The 15,764-nt window shown below is 48.7% G+C and overlaps 1 protein-coding gene across 4 annotated transcripts in view; it reads right to left on the minus strand.

Moving 5' to 3' along the window:
* The window catches only part of ELAVL1 (ELAV like RNA binding protein 1), a 110,543-nt gene that overhangs the window by 28,956 nt on the left and 65,823 nt on the right, over positions 1 to 15,764 (minus strand). For all 4 annotated transcript variants that reach the window (XM_085637349.1, XM_085637348.1, XM_085637347.1 and 1 more), the window contains one exon: positions 8,792 to 8,945. In XM_085637349.1, coding sequence (XP_085493475.1) covers positions 8,792 to 8,945 — 154 coding nt within the window. The remainder of the gene's footprint in view (positions 1 to 8,791; positions 8,946 to 15,764) is intronic.

The raw sequence follows: 15,764 nt of genomic DNA on the forward strand, positions 1-15,764 counted from the left end.
CGTGGACCGCAGCCAGGCGTGACGTCTAAGCGCCACTGTGGTAGAAATGGCCCTACCCAGCGAGTCCGTGGTGTCAAGCCCACATCATATAGCATGTCGCGCGGCATCCCTCCCATCGGCCAGAGCCTGGGTAAGTCGTGTCCGGACCTCCTCCGGACACAGGGGCAGCGCGTCCTCCACCGCATCCCACAGAGAGTGGGAATAACGGTCCAAGAGACAAGCGGTGTTCAAAGACCGCAGGCCCAAACTAAGGGAGGAGAACAGCTTCTTGCCAAACTGTTCTAGTCTCTTGGAATCCCGGTCCGGCGGGGCGGTCGGGAAAGAGGATTGGGAGGTGGAGGCCTGGATAACCAGGCTCTCAGGGGTAGGGTGTTGGGACAGAAAACTGGGGTCGCCCGGAGCAGGGCGGTGGCGCCTGGCGACGTTCCTGTCCACAGGAGGAACTGTGGAGGGCTTGGACCAGGTGCCCTGCAGAACGTCAATGAGGGCCTCATTGAATTGCAGCAGAGGCTCAGTGGAGCTTTCTGCAGACTGAAGCACCTCAGTAAGGACGTTAGTCCTCACAGCCACGGCAGGCAGCTCGAGCCCAAGGGCTGCGGCCGCCTTGCGCAGCACCACAGAGAAAGCAGCGCCCTCCTCCGAAGCCACAGTCGGAGGAGAGACAAATCCAGTGTCTGGAGAGGTATCCAGGCCACTGGCCTCCCCCAGTTCATCTGCCCAGTCCTGGGACAGTTGAGCCTGAACGGCCATAGGATCCTCGGATCCCTCCCAGTTGTCCCCATCATCCGACTCCTGGTGTAGAGGAGAAAGTAACGGAGCCGGGCGGTAGACATAATGTGTCTCTAGCGGCGCCGATCGCGGCGTCCATCGACGCCGGACCGGCGCCGGGCCTGGAGTGGGACTGAACCGGGGCTCGACGTCGAACGGAGTCGACGTCGGGGGTGGTACCGGTGTCGACGCCGGCGGAGGAGGCGTGACGAGGTCGACCGGCGTCGACGGGGACTCGAGAACGGGTCCCTCGGGCGCTTGCGGCGTCGAGGCCGGAGCCGTCAACGGCGCCGGAGCCACCGGCAGGCAAGGCAGCCCAGTCGGGTCCCGAAGGCGCACCAGCGGGCGCCGACGGCGGAGCCAGATTCCTCATGGCCGAGAGGAAGGCACTGACTTCCGCCGGCGTCGCGTCAGTCCCAGGGACCGGAGGGTATGGGGACGTGCGCGGCGCCTGCGGCTCCACCGGAGCCGCGTGGGTGGAACCACCCTGACCCTCGGCCGAGTCGCGCGACCGGTGAGGGGAGTCCGAAGAGCGGTGTCGCCTCTTGGACTTCTTGGAATGCTTCGACTTACCCGAAGACTTGGATCCAGACGACCGATGGCGACGTCGGCTGCGGCTCCGCGACCGATCCTTGGACCTCCTCCTGGACCGGGATCGAGAGGCGCGCGGAGCCGAGTGGCGAATCTCGAGAAGCTTACGGGACCGCTCCAGTCTAGCCTTCGAGGTCAGGGCCTTGCAGTCCGAGCACGACTCCGCGTCGTGATAGAGGCCAAAGCAGTAAAGGCACCGGCGGTGATGGTCCGTAACCGACATCAAGCGGCTACAGTCCGTACAGGCTTTGAAACCAGGCATCCTACCGGCACCGGAGTCGAGACAGGATCAAAAAGGATCAAAAAGTTAGTCAAAAATTGACTAAAAGGGGTAGCTCTCCCAGGTCTGCGCTTACTGGCGCGGAAAAAAGAAGAACTGACGTCAGCGCGCGAGGGCGGCGTCCAAGTACTCAGACGACGTCATTCCGGCGCACGACGCCGACGACGGACGCGGAGCCGCAGACGACGCCTAGCGACGCGCAAGGGGTATTGCTGACGAAAAATCTTCCGGATCCAGTCTGACGCCTGGGGGTATTCTAAGGTGAGGAATCTAACTAACATGTTTCTTTCAGATATTGGCAACAGTGGGGTGGGTGCCGTATGCACATGAAACATTCTGTCTTTGACATGGAGGTAGCAAGCATTCCAGGCTTGCCCTTTTCAGAGTCAAGCTTTGGAAGATATGCTGTAAACTATATTCTCTCATGGTATTAACAGCAGATCTGCTCATTCCCAGAGAAAGATAAGACTTCACAAGCACAACAAAGGATGGCTAATAGGGGGTGAAGGGAGCACTCCTTAGAAATTGGCTTCCTTATTTATTCTACCTTATCTAGGTCTTCATCAGGCTAGTCTGCTTCTCTCCCCACAAGCATGCTTTATTATACTTTTAGAGATCTTGCAAGAAACGTGGTCAGTAGTGCGTTAGTGGCAATCTGGATGGTACATTTTTGGACATACCTTTAATTCTCAGAAATTAATTTGTAGTACCGTTCAAAAAAGGGGGATAAAAGAAAAGAAAATCAGTACGCTCGAGGGAACTTGACGCAATCTTTTAAATTCTCATGCAGCCCAAGATAAAGGCCAAAGGGTCTGCTCACTATTACTATAGCCCACTTTTTCGCCACTTACTTCTCCAAGACCAAATAAAAGAATTAACGTGTGAAGGGAGCAGAATACTATCAGAGAAAAGGGTGGCACAATCAGAGGAACAAGAAATACCAGAAATTTTAAAATTATACTTTATTAATTCCCAAACTACAATGATTTGAATTACAGGAGTAAAATCAGCTTACAGAATTTAAAAAGTTAAAATTCTATGTTAGATGCTAAATCATTAACTATTCTCATTTGTTTCTACTATACCGGTGTCAAACTCATCAGCAGAGTAACGCTCGCAAACAAACATTTCAAATAAAAAGCAATTGCAGCTGCAGTATTGATAGTTGATTTCTGAAATACTGTCACAGTTTGAGGTAAAACCTGCCATCAGAGCTCACCAAATAGTGCAAAAAGGTTGACTTCACATTAATTAATAAACTACCAGCACTAATGTAATGCTTATGCAAACTATTTAATCAGTAACTATTTCACATCCTTGCCTTCTGCTTACTGCATCTTAACGCAATGAAAGCACTACTGAATGATTCATTTAAGAGGATCGGCTTAAGGGGCAGCAGATGTTTCATAGCTGAAGTCACCAGGACTCAGTAAAGTTCTGAAGAGTGGTTAACAAGATGTCTAAAGGAGCTAATGTTCCTTCTAGCAAGCACTAGTATGGATGAAATGGAAATAAAAAACATTACTTTTATTATGAAATTTAACTACATAAAGCAATTTCTAGTGGTAGGTTAATATCTGAAGTAGACATAAGGCAGACATACAAAGGTGGTGGAATTTAGCTTGGGAAGAATACCTACGGCATCATTAAGAAACATGCTAACAGAGGAGTTTCATTAGACATTTATGTATAGTAATCTATTTTCAAATACAGAAACAAATGAAGCTTCATTCTAGGACAGCACAATAGCCTAACTTCAGCACTGGATCTGGTTTAATTCGCACAGCAGTAAAACCACAATGTAGGTATATTCACAGGAACACCCATCTCTGTGTCAGATACTGCTGAGAAGTCCCTGGGCCCTGGTTTCGTCAGCAAAAATGTGACAAACCATAAGACTACTTCTACGATAAAACTTTATACCGCTGAATTTCTTTAGTATCACTGGTTCATTGAGATGAAAATCAAACAATCTTTAGTATCAATCTCAGATTGTGTTCCCAATGACTTTTGTAAATATAAAATTTCATAAAAGGGTCTTTAAACAAAGACATGTATTTTGCCTCAGTACAGATGCCAACACAATGTACCGACTATCCAAGATAAACTTCAAGCCTATCCTATGAATGAAAGTGTTTAAAGAAATTTTCTTCAGACTGCTTAGAATTGTATTGAGCTCCCATTTAGTCACTAGAAGTCTAAAAGCTAGGAACATCCTAAGTAAAAAGTTACTTACCTTTGGTAATATTTTTTTGGGTGGATATAGCATCTACCAGTGGAATTCTCACCTTTTGAACATCTCAATTCGCAGCATTCAACAAACTTTTCTCAACTGCTTTCCACAACAATGCCCATGGGTGCCTTTGCGGCGAACGTATGAAATCAACACCACAAAGGCAATTACAGATTCTAAACTTAAAATTATATATACATATATATATATACATATATATACACACACACACACATTATACACACACACACACACACACAAGCAACTGGGAGGTGAGAGTTGCGCGAGGAATCCGCAGGTAGATATTGTATCCAACAGAAAAAGTGCAAGTAACTTGTTCTTCTGATGCACACATCTCCTTGCAGATTACTCACCTTTTAAATAGAATCCTCAAGCAGTCTTGCAACTGGAGGTGGGTGCTTGACTGCCTAGAACAAAATATCTTGCTGCCTTACAGATGGTCAACTACAGGGACTCCGCTAGCTAAAGGAGATGAAGAAGACTTGGCTCTAGTGGAATGAGCTTCAATACCTTCTGGAAGGTTGTGTGCCATTGTGTAGCAGATCTAATTCAAAGGATGATCCATCTTGACGTCCTTTTGTCAATTGTGCCCAAGTATCCTACAAACAGCTGATCATCCAGCATAAGAGCATGCCTTCTGTCTACCTACAAGATAACAGCCGTTTTGAGGTCCAATCTATGAAGCCTTTCCTCTTCTCTTTAGATGGATGTAGAGGAGGATAGAAAGTTGGAAGGGTGATGGACTAAAGGGAGAAAGCACCTTTAGCAGGAAAGCAGCCCTGGTTCTTAAAACCATCTTTTCAGGGTAAAAAATTGTAAAGGGAGGTTTAACACTTAGGTCCTACAACTCACTAACTCTTCTAGCAGATGCTGCGGCATCAAGAAAAATGGTCTTAAAAGTAAGCAATCTTAAAGGACAAGTTTGTAAAGGTTCAAATGGAGAGCACATGGGATAAGCAAGCACTTCATTAAGATTGCACTGAAGCATAATGAACGGAGTGGGAGGTTATGCATTTAAAAGCCCCTTGAGAAACCTTAAAACTATAGGAGACAAACAGAGAAGGCTGATCTGGTAAATAAAGAAGTCCAGAAAAATAGCCTTTAACTGTTGCAACTGTGCAGCTTTGCTGCACCAAAGAAAGAGCAAAACCTAAAATATCTGACAAATGGGCCTTTAAAGGATCTATTGAATTCTCACTACACCACTAAGACCATCTGCCAGCATAAACTAATTTGGTGGTCTTCTGGATGATAAAACAGTTATCACATAAGGGGGAAGTGAAAAAGAACGAAGGTTTCCCTGTTCAATCTCCAGGCATCTAAGTGCCGGCTCTGGAGGTAGGGAGTGTAGAAACTGCCCCTGCAAGAAATCACCCTGTGAGCGAGACGGAGCAGAGGGCACAGGTAGAAGTGAAGGTCTGTGTACCACAACCATAGCGGCCAACCCAGGGAAATTAATACGACTTGGGCCCGGGCGAGGTGAACCCGAGGAATCAAGGAATTGGAAAATGCGAAGAACCACTTCCGGATGAAGACGCAACTCATGATCGGCTGAAAAGCACCAGACTGTCCCTCTGGCCAAGTGATTTGCTACGATGCAAATCAGAGCCCAGGACCGGAGTCGTAGACCTTCTCTGCAGAGAGGATACAATCCTATCCTCCTTGTTTATGTACCACATTGCAGTAGTATTGTCTGTTAAGACCTGCACTGACTGACTGCAAATGGGAGGAAAGCCTTGAGAGCGAGACATAGCGCCAGCAACTGCAACAGATTGGTCTCTAGAGGAACGATTGTCATATCAAAGTCCTTTGATCTCCTGATGAGCTCCCAAACCTAGAGTGGAAGCATCCATTTTAATGTTGGCTGCCGGAGAAGGGAGAAACTGCTTTCCGTGCGACAGATTGCCTGACGCAACCTACCATCGAAGATCTGATGCAGTGTGTCTGGAGATCTTGAGAGACTGCTTGAGATCCCCTTTGTGCTGAAACCACCACTTACCGAGGCACCACTGGAAGGCCCTCATATGCCAGCGTACATGGGTGACCAACTGAATACAGGAGGCTATCAGACCTAGCAGACGCCAGACCTTCAGGATTGGAACCATAGCTCCCTTCTGAAACATCAGAATCATAGGCTGAATGTCCAGAACCCTCTGAGGAGGGAAGGCTCAATTTACTGTAATGTCCAGTACTGCCCTTTTAAACAGGGCGCACTGTGAGGGCTTTAGGTGGGATCTGGGCTTGTCGAAGGAAAAACCTAGGTTGAACCACCACCAGAGTTGGCAACTGCAAGTGATACAACACCAACTCCGGAAACTCTGCTTTGATCAACCAATCGTACAGGAAAGGGAATACTGGTCCTCCCCACCTTCTGAGATACGCTGCATCCACTGCTATCACCTAAATGAAGACCTGAGGTGTGGAAGTAAGACCAAATGGAAGGACTGCAAACCGATAGTGTTGAGACCCCCACCAAGAAGCGGAGATACTTCCTGTGAATGTAGAATAGGGATGTGAAAATACGTATCCTGCAAATAGATTGACAGCATTCATTCTTCTTTCATCAGCGCAAGAAGCACCTGTACCAGGGTCAGCATTTTGAACTTTTCCTGCTTGTGGAACAAATTTAAAATCCTGAGGTTTAGGATCAGACGCCAACGACCATCCTTTTTGTGAATCAGAAAATAACAGGATTAGCATCCCTGACCCAGTTGCTGCTCTGGAACCAACTCCACTGCACCCTTTTGAAGCAAGGATTAGACCTTCTGTTGGAAGAGCAGAAGATGGTATTCGAATAAGAAGCCATGTTCAGGCAGAAAGGGTGGGAATTCCTGGAAGGATAAGGCGTTCCCCCTTTTCTACAATATTTAATATCCACTGATCCGATGTTATGGATTTCCACTGTTGTAGAAATTTGGATACCCGTCCTCCCACCGGTAAAGCATGCACTAAGATGGGAAAACTAGAGCTGCTTTCCTGTGATGTACGTAGGCGAGGAGGAAGATGGTGGAAGGGAGACTCCTCCGCCGTCTACCTCCGCCATGGCCCCTATAACTTTTATAGAGGGGATTGGATGATAGCTGCTGGTACTGCTACCTTCCACAAAAGGAGAAGTCCCTGCCAAAACCACGGAATCTCCTCAACTGTATGTAATACTTGGGCAGAGACTAAAGGGCCAAAGATCTAGCTGTTGCCTTGCTATCTTTAAATCTCGTCATTCACCAAAGAGAGAGGGAGAATGAAACACCAGGTTCTCAAAACCAGAGTCTCAGGAATATTGTCTCGGTGACCCTCAACCACACATTCACAGTCTGCTGTGTATATTATCTCCACTTAATGTGGTTTGGTGGACAGTGTTATCATTGAGTCTGTCACTTGAGTGTCCTGTTTTCCAAGTGACATCATAAACTCCACCAGGAGGGAGTCTGAATGTCGACATTGGTGGGTAAATTAAAATCATCTATACTGTAGGTAAATATTGAGGGAGGAAAAGCAGGATAAGGATAAGACTAAAAACACATCAGTGTTATGTGGATGGGTCAATGATCCACGACAACTGGTGGTTGGGTCAACATGTTTTGGCCTGGAACTGCCCATGTGGATCTATGGCCTTAGTCAGGACCAGAAGCGGGAAGGCCTTACAATTTATTAGTTGTGCAGATAGGTGGGACAACTCATCAGTCTTCATCAAACAGCACACTTTGCTAAAGATAGAACATGGTTATATGGCGCCAGCTTTGGCCTATAGCTAGGAGGAAATCAGAAAAATGAATAGTAACACTTAGTTATATTTGGCTGAATGCCAACTCACCTAGTGAGACACTAATAGAAACAATAAATAATGATCACTGTTAACGGTACAGTAGAAGTGGAAAAACATGCATGAGTGGGGAAAAAAGGCTGTTTGCCCAAGGCTAAAGGACACAACGCATCTCTCCCTCTAAGCAAACTTCTAGGTTTGGGATCAGTGTATGGTAACAGCTCTTATTCTGGACTGCATACACCTTAAATATCTTATCGGTGAAGGACATTAAACAGAAAGATAGTGAGTTTTTAGGTAAAGTCTCCCCAGACCACTATAAGATTCGGGTGGAGATAGACAAGCAGCAGCTTTGTGAAGGACAGTTTAAAGCCAAGTAAGTGTACTTGACAGGACCTGTGTACGTGAAAGCTCAGTGGCTCTTATTTATATATTGCCAAGTTTAACTTTACTCTCTCCAACTTACCTGTAGGCTAACACACGTCCTTAATCCTCCATTCCAGGATTTAATTTGAATGTCTGCTTAAGGTAATTACCCTTTTTATACCAGAGGATTTCTAAGTTTTTAAAAACACAGTAGCTTCTCTCCCGCCCAAAATAAAGCCATGTGCTAGCAGACATGAAAATTCAGTGAGGTCAGAAACTGTTTAGCGAGAGGTGCAGTAGAAAATCTGTGGTTTTGTGGCATTTGGGAATGTGGTGTTCAGGGTTCTGGAAGACAGCTGGCTGATGTTTATATGTTTCTCACGGAGGATACAGGATACTAAAGTGACATGGTTTACAGGCCTCACCGGTATTTATTAAGGCATATTGCTATCTGAATGTTATTTTGTCCCATAGAGGTGACAAGCGATGAGTTAAGTGAATCTTCAAAAGAGCCAATGCAGATAACGTCCTTCAAAATACTTCTAAAGTGTAAACTTTTTTTTAAAAATGTATTTCAACTGTTGTGTACACATTTTTCAGCTTTAGACAATAATAAATTTGATGGGAATCACACCTCCTTAATTCATATGTAATATATAAATACAGTACTCTGAAAGTGAACATTTCCTAGAGTGATGTGCCAAAAAAGTCCACTTCATATTTAACAACTTCTACTTCGCCATTTTCCAAATTAACAGTTTTATGAGCTTACCTGTGGCTTGATCTACAAGAACACGAGAGTTAATTATGCGTCCAAATTGTGAAAACATGTCTTCCACATCCTTCTGTGTCATCGTCCTTGGAAGGCCACTAATGTACAAGTTGGCATCTTTGATATTTTCTGAACTTGGACGGGCAAATGACACCTTTAAAATAAAGTTTCAAATAAAAACTGCAAAACTAACTTGCAAGGATAACATTACATGCATGATTTGGATTTTATTAATACCGTCTTTTTATTTCTACACTTTGCACAATCTCTGGGACAATGTACTCCCCCTCATAGCACACAACTTCTATTTCCCACTTCATTTAGTGAAGGCTTTACAGAATGTTAAGGGGCCATTTCAGTGAGTCAAAAAACAGCAGACACCTTTAATGTAAAGCAATGCCCTGCTGTGGCACATTCTATAGATCGGGCTCACGTGTAAGATTTCTGTAACCATGTGTTGATATGTGCTTTAAAACGGGGTACATGTGTACCACAGATATCACCAATGCTTAGCCTTTTAAACCTATATATAGGTCTTTAGTTTCAATTCATCCCAGCAGTTTTCCACTGTGCTATTTTTTTCCTAAATCATTTTTCCGGTTTCATCCTAGAATTTGAGAATAGCAGCTATCGGCAGTCTACAGTGCTTTTGCCACAAACTCTTGCACCTCATAGAAAGCATTCTCTCCATTAGGGAACATGCCATTACCTGTAAATATGGTTTTGTACGTTAATCTCAGACGGACTTTCAGGCCATAATTCAGCCATTCAGTGGTTGGTTTTGAAAGAGTAGGTCTTTTTTCCTCCAAGGGCAGCAACTTGGGTGGAGTCAAATGGTTCACTAAGACTATGACATGAACAAGGCTTCCATATAAACGTTTTTGCATCTTCTCCCCCCGTCACAAAGTTGGAGAGTCGCATTCAAATCTGGAAGCTTCAAGTTACAAACCATTGTCTTAAGTAACTGGTGGTGTTTGCAGTATGAAAACTCTTCTAAATTCACAAGCTTGCAGAGATGTAATGGCGTCATCCTCCTTGGAGGAGATCGAGTGACTTGTGCTAGATAACTTTACAATGGTCTGGCCTACTATGAAGTTGTTTTTGCTAGAAGGTCGACTTAATGTTTTGAGTTTGGTAGAAGTGTAATTTGTTGAACATGCTGCAGCATTATGAATGTCTTAATGACATTGCCAATAAAGGCTAATATCACATTTTCTTCCTTGTAGCATAAGCTTATAGTTCAATTTCCATTTTGCAATCGTACCATTGGTATCTGGAGATCCGAAGTAGGGCCCAGTGGGGAGGGGGCAATGGAAAAACTGCATTTATGAAATTTCCAACAATGAAGTGCACTAGAAGGATGATGCTTCTAAGGCACAAGTTACTTACTTGTGTAACGATATATCTGTAAGAGACATTAGATGGTGATAGATTCATTACCTTAGACTATCCCCAGGCGTCAGACTGGATCTGGAAAGTTTGTCAGCAGTACCCCTGCGCGTCGGTAGGCGTTGTCGTACGGCTCCGCATACGTCGCTGGCGGCGTAGCCGACGAGATGACGTCGGAGCTACTTAGACGCGCGCGGACGTCCGTTCTGTACACAACTTTTCCGTGCCAGAAGCACAGAGCCATGACAGAGACAGACTACTGGTGCAATAGAACTAAGGCCCTGAAAGGGATGACCCAAACCCTAGAGAACAGTTCGCAGAACAGGGAGGATGGGCTGGGAAGTAAGGAATCTATCACTAACTAATGTCTCTTACAGGTATATCGTTACACAAGTAACTTGTGCATCTGAAAGACACGTTAGTGATAAGATTCCTTACCTTAGAATACATACCCAAGCAATACCAAACCGGGTGGTGGGTCTGCGAAGTGAGATTACACCAGAAAGTCATGGAGAACCGAACAGCCAAAGAAGCCGGCTCTCTGGAACAGACTGTCTAGGCAATAGTGCTTAGTGAAAGTATGCAACGAGGCCCAAGTGGCCGCCTGACAGATGCCTTGCAGGGGGACACCGCGTCCCAATGCTGTAGTAGCTGCTGTCGCCCTGGTAGAATGGGCGCGAAGCCCAACCGGAGGTTCCTTTTTCGCCAGAGAGTAACAGGCTTTAATGCACAAGACAACCCATAGGGAGATAGTCAGCTTGTGCACAACACGGCCTTTCTTGGCGCCCACGTAGCCAACAAAGAGCTGGTCATCCACCTGGAACTGTTGTGTGCGGTTGAGATAGAACGAAAGCGCACGCTTTGGGTCCAGACGGTGGAGCCTCTCCTCTTCTCTTGAAGGGTGCAGAGGCGGAAAGAAAGCAGGCTGAATGACAGTTTACCCGAGATGAAAGGCAGAGACTACTTTTGGTAGAAAGGAGGCACGTGGTCAAAGCATAAACTTGTCCGGATGAATAGCCAGGAAAGGAGGTTTACAGGAAAGAGCTTGGAGCTCACTCACCCGCCGAGCGGAGGTGATGGCCACCAGGAAGACAGTTTTCAAAGTTAATAACCGCAAAAGACAGTTATGAAGAGGCTCAAAGGGAGCACACATCAAGTATGTGAGAACCAGGTTCAAGTCCCACTGAGGCATCACAAAGGGAATAGGAGGGAAAAGGTGAGTAAGGCCATTGAGAAATCTATTGACAAATGGGGACTTGAAAAGAGGGTTGATCAGGCAGCCTAAGAAAGGCCGAAAGGGCAGAAAGGTAGCCCTTGATAGTGCCCAGAGCAGAGCCCTGCTGGGACAAAGATAGAAGGAACAATAGGACCTCAGAAAGAGGGGCAGCAAGAGGATCTACAGCTTTCGCCTTGCTGAATGCCACAAACTTTTTCCACCGACAGGCGTAATCAGTTTTAGTGGAGGGACGCCTGGCTGCCAGAATCACATTACAGACTTGAGGAGGCGAGTCAAATGGAATCAGTTGTCGCCGCTCAATCTCCACGCAAGGAGGTGGAGGCTTGACAGGTTCGGGTGAAGGACCGTCCCCTGTTGCTGGGACAGGAGATCCTCCCGAAGAGGCAGTCGGATCGGGGATCTACGCTCATACTGAGTAGCTCGGAAAACCAAACTCTTCGAGCCCAGTCCGACGCCACAAGAATGATTTGGGGCCGGTCGCGTCTGATCTTCTTCAGCACTCTGGGCAGAAGTGGTATAGGTGGAAAGCTGTACAATTGACCTCAACGCCACTCGCGACGAAAAGAGTCCAAGCGAGTGCCGCCTTGGAAACTCCAACACGCAGAACTGCTGACATTGCGCGTTCTCTTTGGGGGCGAATAGAGCTAACCAAGGTTGTCCACACTGCTGAGAGACCTTGGAACACCTCCGAGTGAAGACGCCATTCGTGATCCAAAATGCACCAGAGTTAGTCCGCCCTGGCATTCAGGTTACCTGCCAGGTGTTGAACCACCAAGGAAATGCCTCGACGTTCCAGCCACGTCCAGAGACGTAGAGCCTACTGACATAGGGTCCCGACCCCACCCCGCCCCGTTTGTTGCAGTACCACATGGCGGTGGTGTTGTCTGAACACCTGCACTACTCTCCCCTTGACAGAGGGAAGGAATGCTTTCAGTGCAAGTAGGATCGCCCTTAGCTCCAAAACATTGATAAGGAGCTTGGACTCCGCCGGAGAACAGAGACCTCTGATCTCCGCCTCTCGCATGTGGCCGCCCCATCACAGGAGGGACGCGTCCAGCACTACTGTGTGCTCCGGTTGGGGAAGAGATCTGCCGCTGACCCAACGCTGGTTTGTGAGCCACCACTGCAAGTCCTGTGCAGTACCCTCCGATATCTGGACGTAGTCAGACAGGTTCCCCAAATACTGCGTCCACTGGAACTTCAGGTCCCACTGCAGAGCCCGCATATGCCCTCTGGCATGAGCGATCAGCAGGATGCAGGAAGCCATGAGGCCCAGCAGCCTCAGGGTCTTCCTGACCGAAACCCAGGACCAGGGCCAAAAGATAGGAACCATAGCCCGAATGTCCCGGACTCGCTGTTCGGGAGGATAAACCCCAAACTATGCCGTATCCAGAACCGCTCCGATGAAGAGGAGCTTCTGAGAGGGAATCAGGTGCGACTTCGGCAAGTTGATGGAAAACCCCAGCAAATGCAAGAGGTAGGCCATAGTCTGGAGGTGTGAGACGACTGCCTGGGGCAAGCCCGCCTTCAACAGCCAGTCGTCGAGATAGGGGAATACTGGAACCCCTGATCTGCGCAGATTAGCTGCGACCACCGTCATCACTTTCGTGAACACCCGAGGGGAGCTGGTAAGGCCGAAAGGGAGCACAGTGAACTGAAAGTGCTTGTGGCCCACCATGAACCGTAGGTTGGGAATATGCAGATAAGCATCCTGCAAGTCCAACGCTACCAGCCAGTTTTACGGGCCTAGGGCAGAAAGGACCTGAGCAAGCATGAGCATCTTGAACTTCTCTCTCCGTAGGAAGCGATTGACGTTCCGGAGGTCTAAGCTAGGACGCAGGCCCATGTCCTTCTTTGGCACCACGAAGTAGTGGGGATAACAACCACGACCTACTTCTGGCATCGGAACGCGCTCTATGGCCCCCTTGGCCAAGAGGGCCGCAACTTCCTGCTGGAGAAGTGACAAGTGATCCACAGACATGCGGTGGTACTGAGGTGGCATGGCTGGAGGGGTAGAATCGAAGGGGAGGGAGTAGCCCCTTCGGACTATTTGCAGAACCCACCTGTCCAAGGTAATGGAGCGCCAGTGGGGAAGGTGATGGCGATTCCTGACACCCACTGGCGTCTGGTCGGCCTGAAACACCGGACTAGGAAGGTTTAGAGGCGGCGGCAGCAGCAGGGGAGGTGGTGGATTGACCCGCCCGCTGTCCTCTGGACCCATCACGGCGGGTCCCACGTCCGCGACTGTGCTGAGACTGTGGCTGCGCAGGCTTGCAGGTCTGAAAGGAACGCACCTGGGCGGCCCCAACCCGGACCTCGAAAGGAGCGAAAAGCAGGCCCAGAGGGAGTACATGTGGTGGCGAGACCCAAGGACTGGGCCGTAGCGAGAGTCCTTAAAGCGTTCCAGGGTGCTATCCGCCTTGTCACCAAAGAGGCGTGTGCCATCAAAGGGCATGTCCAACAAGGTATTCTGGACATCCCCAGAGAAGCCAGTAGTTCAAGCCCACAACGGATAGTACATTTTGCAACATCTCTCCCTTCAGTAATGGCTTGGGAAAGACCCACCCGTGCCACGGTGTCCAACACAGAATGGGAATAGCGACCTAGCAGGCACGCAGTATTCACCGCTCGCAACCCGGAACTGGGTGAAGTTAAATTTTTTTTCTAAACTGCTCCAGTGAGAGAAAGTGCCATCTTTCTTGCATGGTATGCCCCCACTTTTTGCTGAATTGCTGAATGTACTTTGACTGGGTGTGCCCTTGACTCCTGCCAATCAGGTGCCCAGGGCCTGTGTTCCTTCCCTAAAACCTAAAACCCCAAATTGGCAAACCCTGGCCACATGTCAGCCCCTGGTAAATGGTACCCTAGGTACCCAGGGCCTTGTGACTAGGGAAGGCCTCTAAGAGCTGCAGTACTTATTGTGCCACCAGAGTCGACATGGCATACATGCCCACAACCTACACTGCCCTGGCATACATCAGCCACCCCTCTAGCTGTGTGCCCTATGCCAGTGGTGTGGGCAAAGGAGCATGAGCCCTATGCCCCTACAGTACCCAGGTCCATTCCTGGGCACTGTAAGTGCAGTGCTGCCATTTAAGAGTATATGGTGCTGAGAGCTCGTCAAACAGGAACTCCACAGCACCATAATGGCAACACTGAAGACGGAGAAGTTTGGTATCAAACTTCTCAGCACATTAACCCGCACTGATGCCAGTGTGGAATTTCATGTACAACGCACTACAGAGGGCATCTTAGAGATGCCCTTTGAAACCTAACCCACAATCAACGTCTTGTCTGGGAGGCTGCCACACAGCAGACATGTTGCTGGACCCCTGGGTGGAGAGCCCCTGCTCTGCTGGGCCTGCAACAATGCACATCCTGGGCGAGGCGCTAGGTCTCCTCCCCAAGGATGGGCAGGGGGAAGCTTCAAAGGCATGCCGCCTTTGTGAGCTTCTCCAGGCCACTTGCTGTACCCAGAAAACTGGCCCCCACCGGTTCTGACCCCCACTCTGGCGGGAAGACTGGTCGGAAACCCCAAGTAAGGACAGGGGATGTGCCAGCCTCTGCCAACCCCACCCCTCAGGTGGGGGAGGCGAGGACAAGCACATCTCCGGGCTCTCGCCATCTTGAAGATGGGAAGCCCTGCCCAATCAGGACTAGACTACTGCCCCCTCCCGCAGGAGAGTGGCAGGATAGGGGGTGTACCCACCCAAAGGCAGGGACCCATTGGTCCCTGCCCTTTACCTACCTGTAACACCCCTAAATCTAGTATTTAGGGGCACCCTGAACCTTTCTTCCTCAGATACCAGATTCTAAGCTAGCAAAGAAGAACAAGAAGAAAGAAGATCTGCCGCGCACCTGCTAAGAATAGAGAGACAACTGCTTTGGCCCCAGCCCTACCGGCCTGTCGACCCTTGAACCTGCTCCTGCTAAATCCCAGCACCTCTTGTGGCCAGCAAACTCACAAACCCCGGAGGACCTGGCTACCTTGAGACTGAGCACCTGGGATTCCCACAAGCAGTGGCTCTGCTCAAAGCAAGTTTCTAACCCCTGGCCTCAGCCCGGAACCGCAAACCCTGCACACACTGCACCCGCCAAGCCTGGCCTGTGCCGGAGTGAACAAAGACCCCGTGGACGTCCCTCCGGCAACTGTGACCCTGAATCCGTCACCCAAGGAGCCCCCCTCCCGGACGCTCCTGACTACACCTGCAGCCTCAGAACCAGGCCCCCCCCCCCCCCCCCACCGCGATCAACAGAGGGTAAGATTTCCTGACATCAAAAGGCACCCCTGCACCCGGCAGCCCCCTGTGCCCGACTCCTGGGTACCTACCTATCCTCCAACTACCC

Source organism: Triturus cristatus, chromosome 12, assembly GCF_964204655.1.
Source record: "Triturus cristatus chromosome 12, aTriCri1.1, whole genome shotgun sequence".
NCBI classification, from domain to species: Eukaryota; Metazoa; Chordata; class Amphibia; order Caudata; family Salamandridae; genus Triturus; species Triturus cristatus.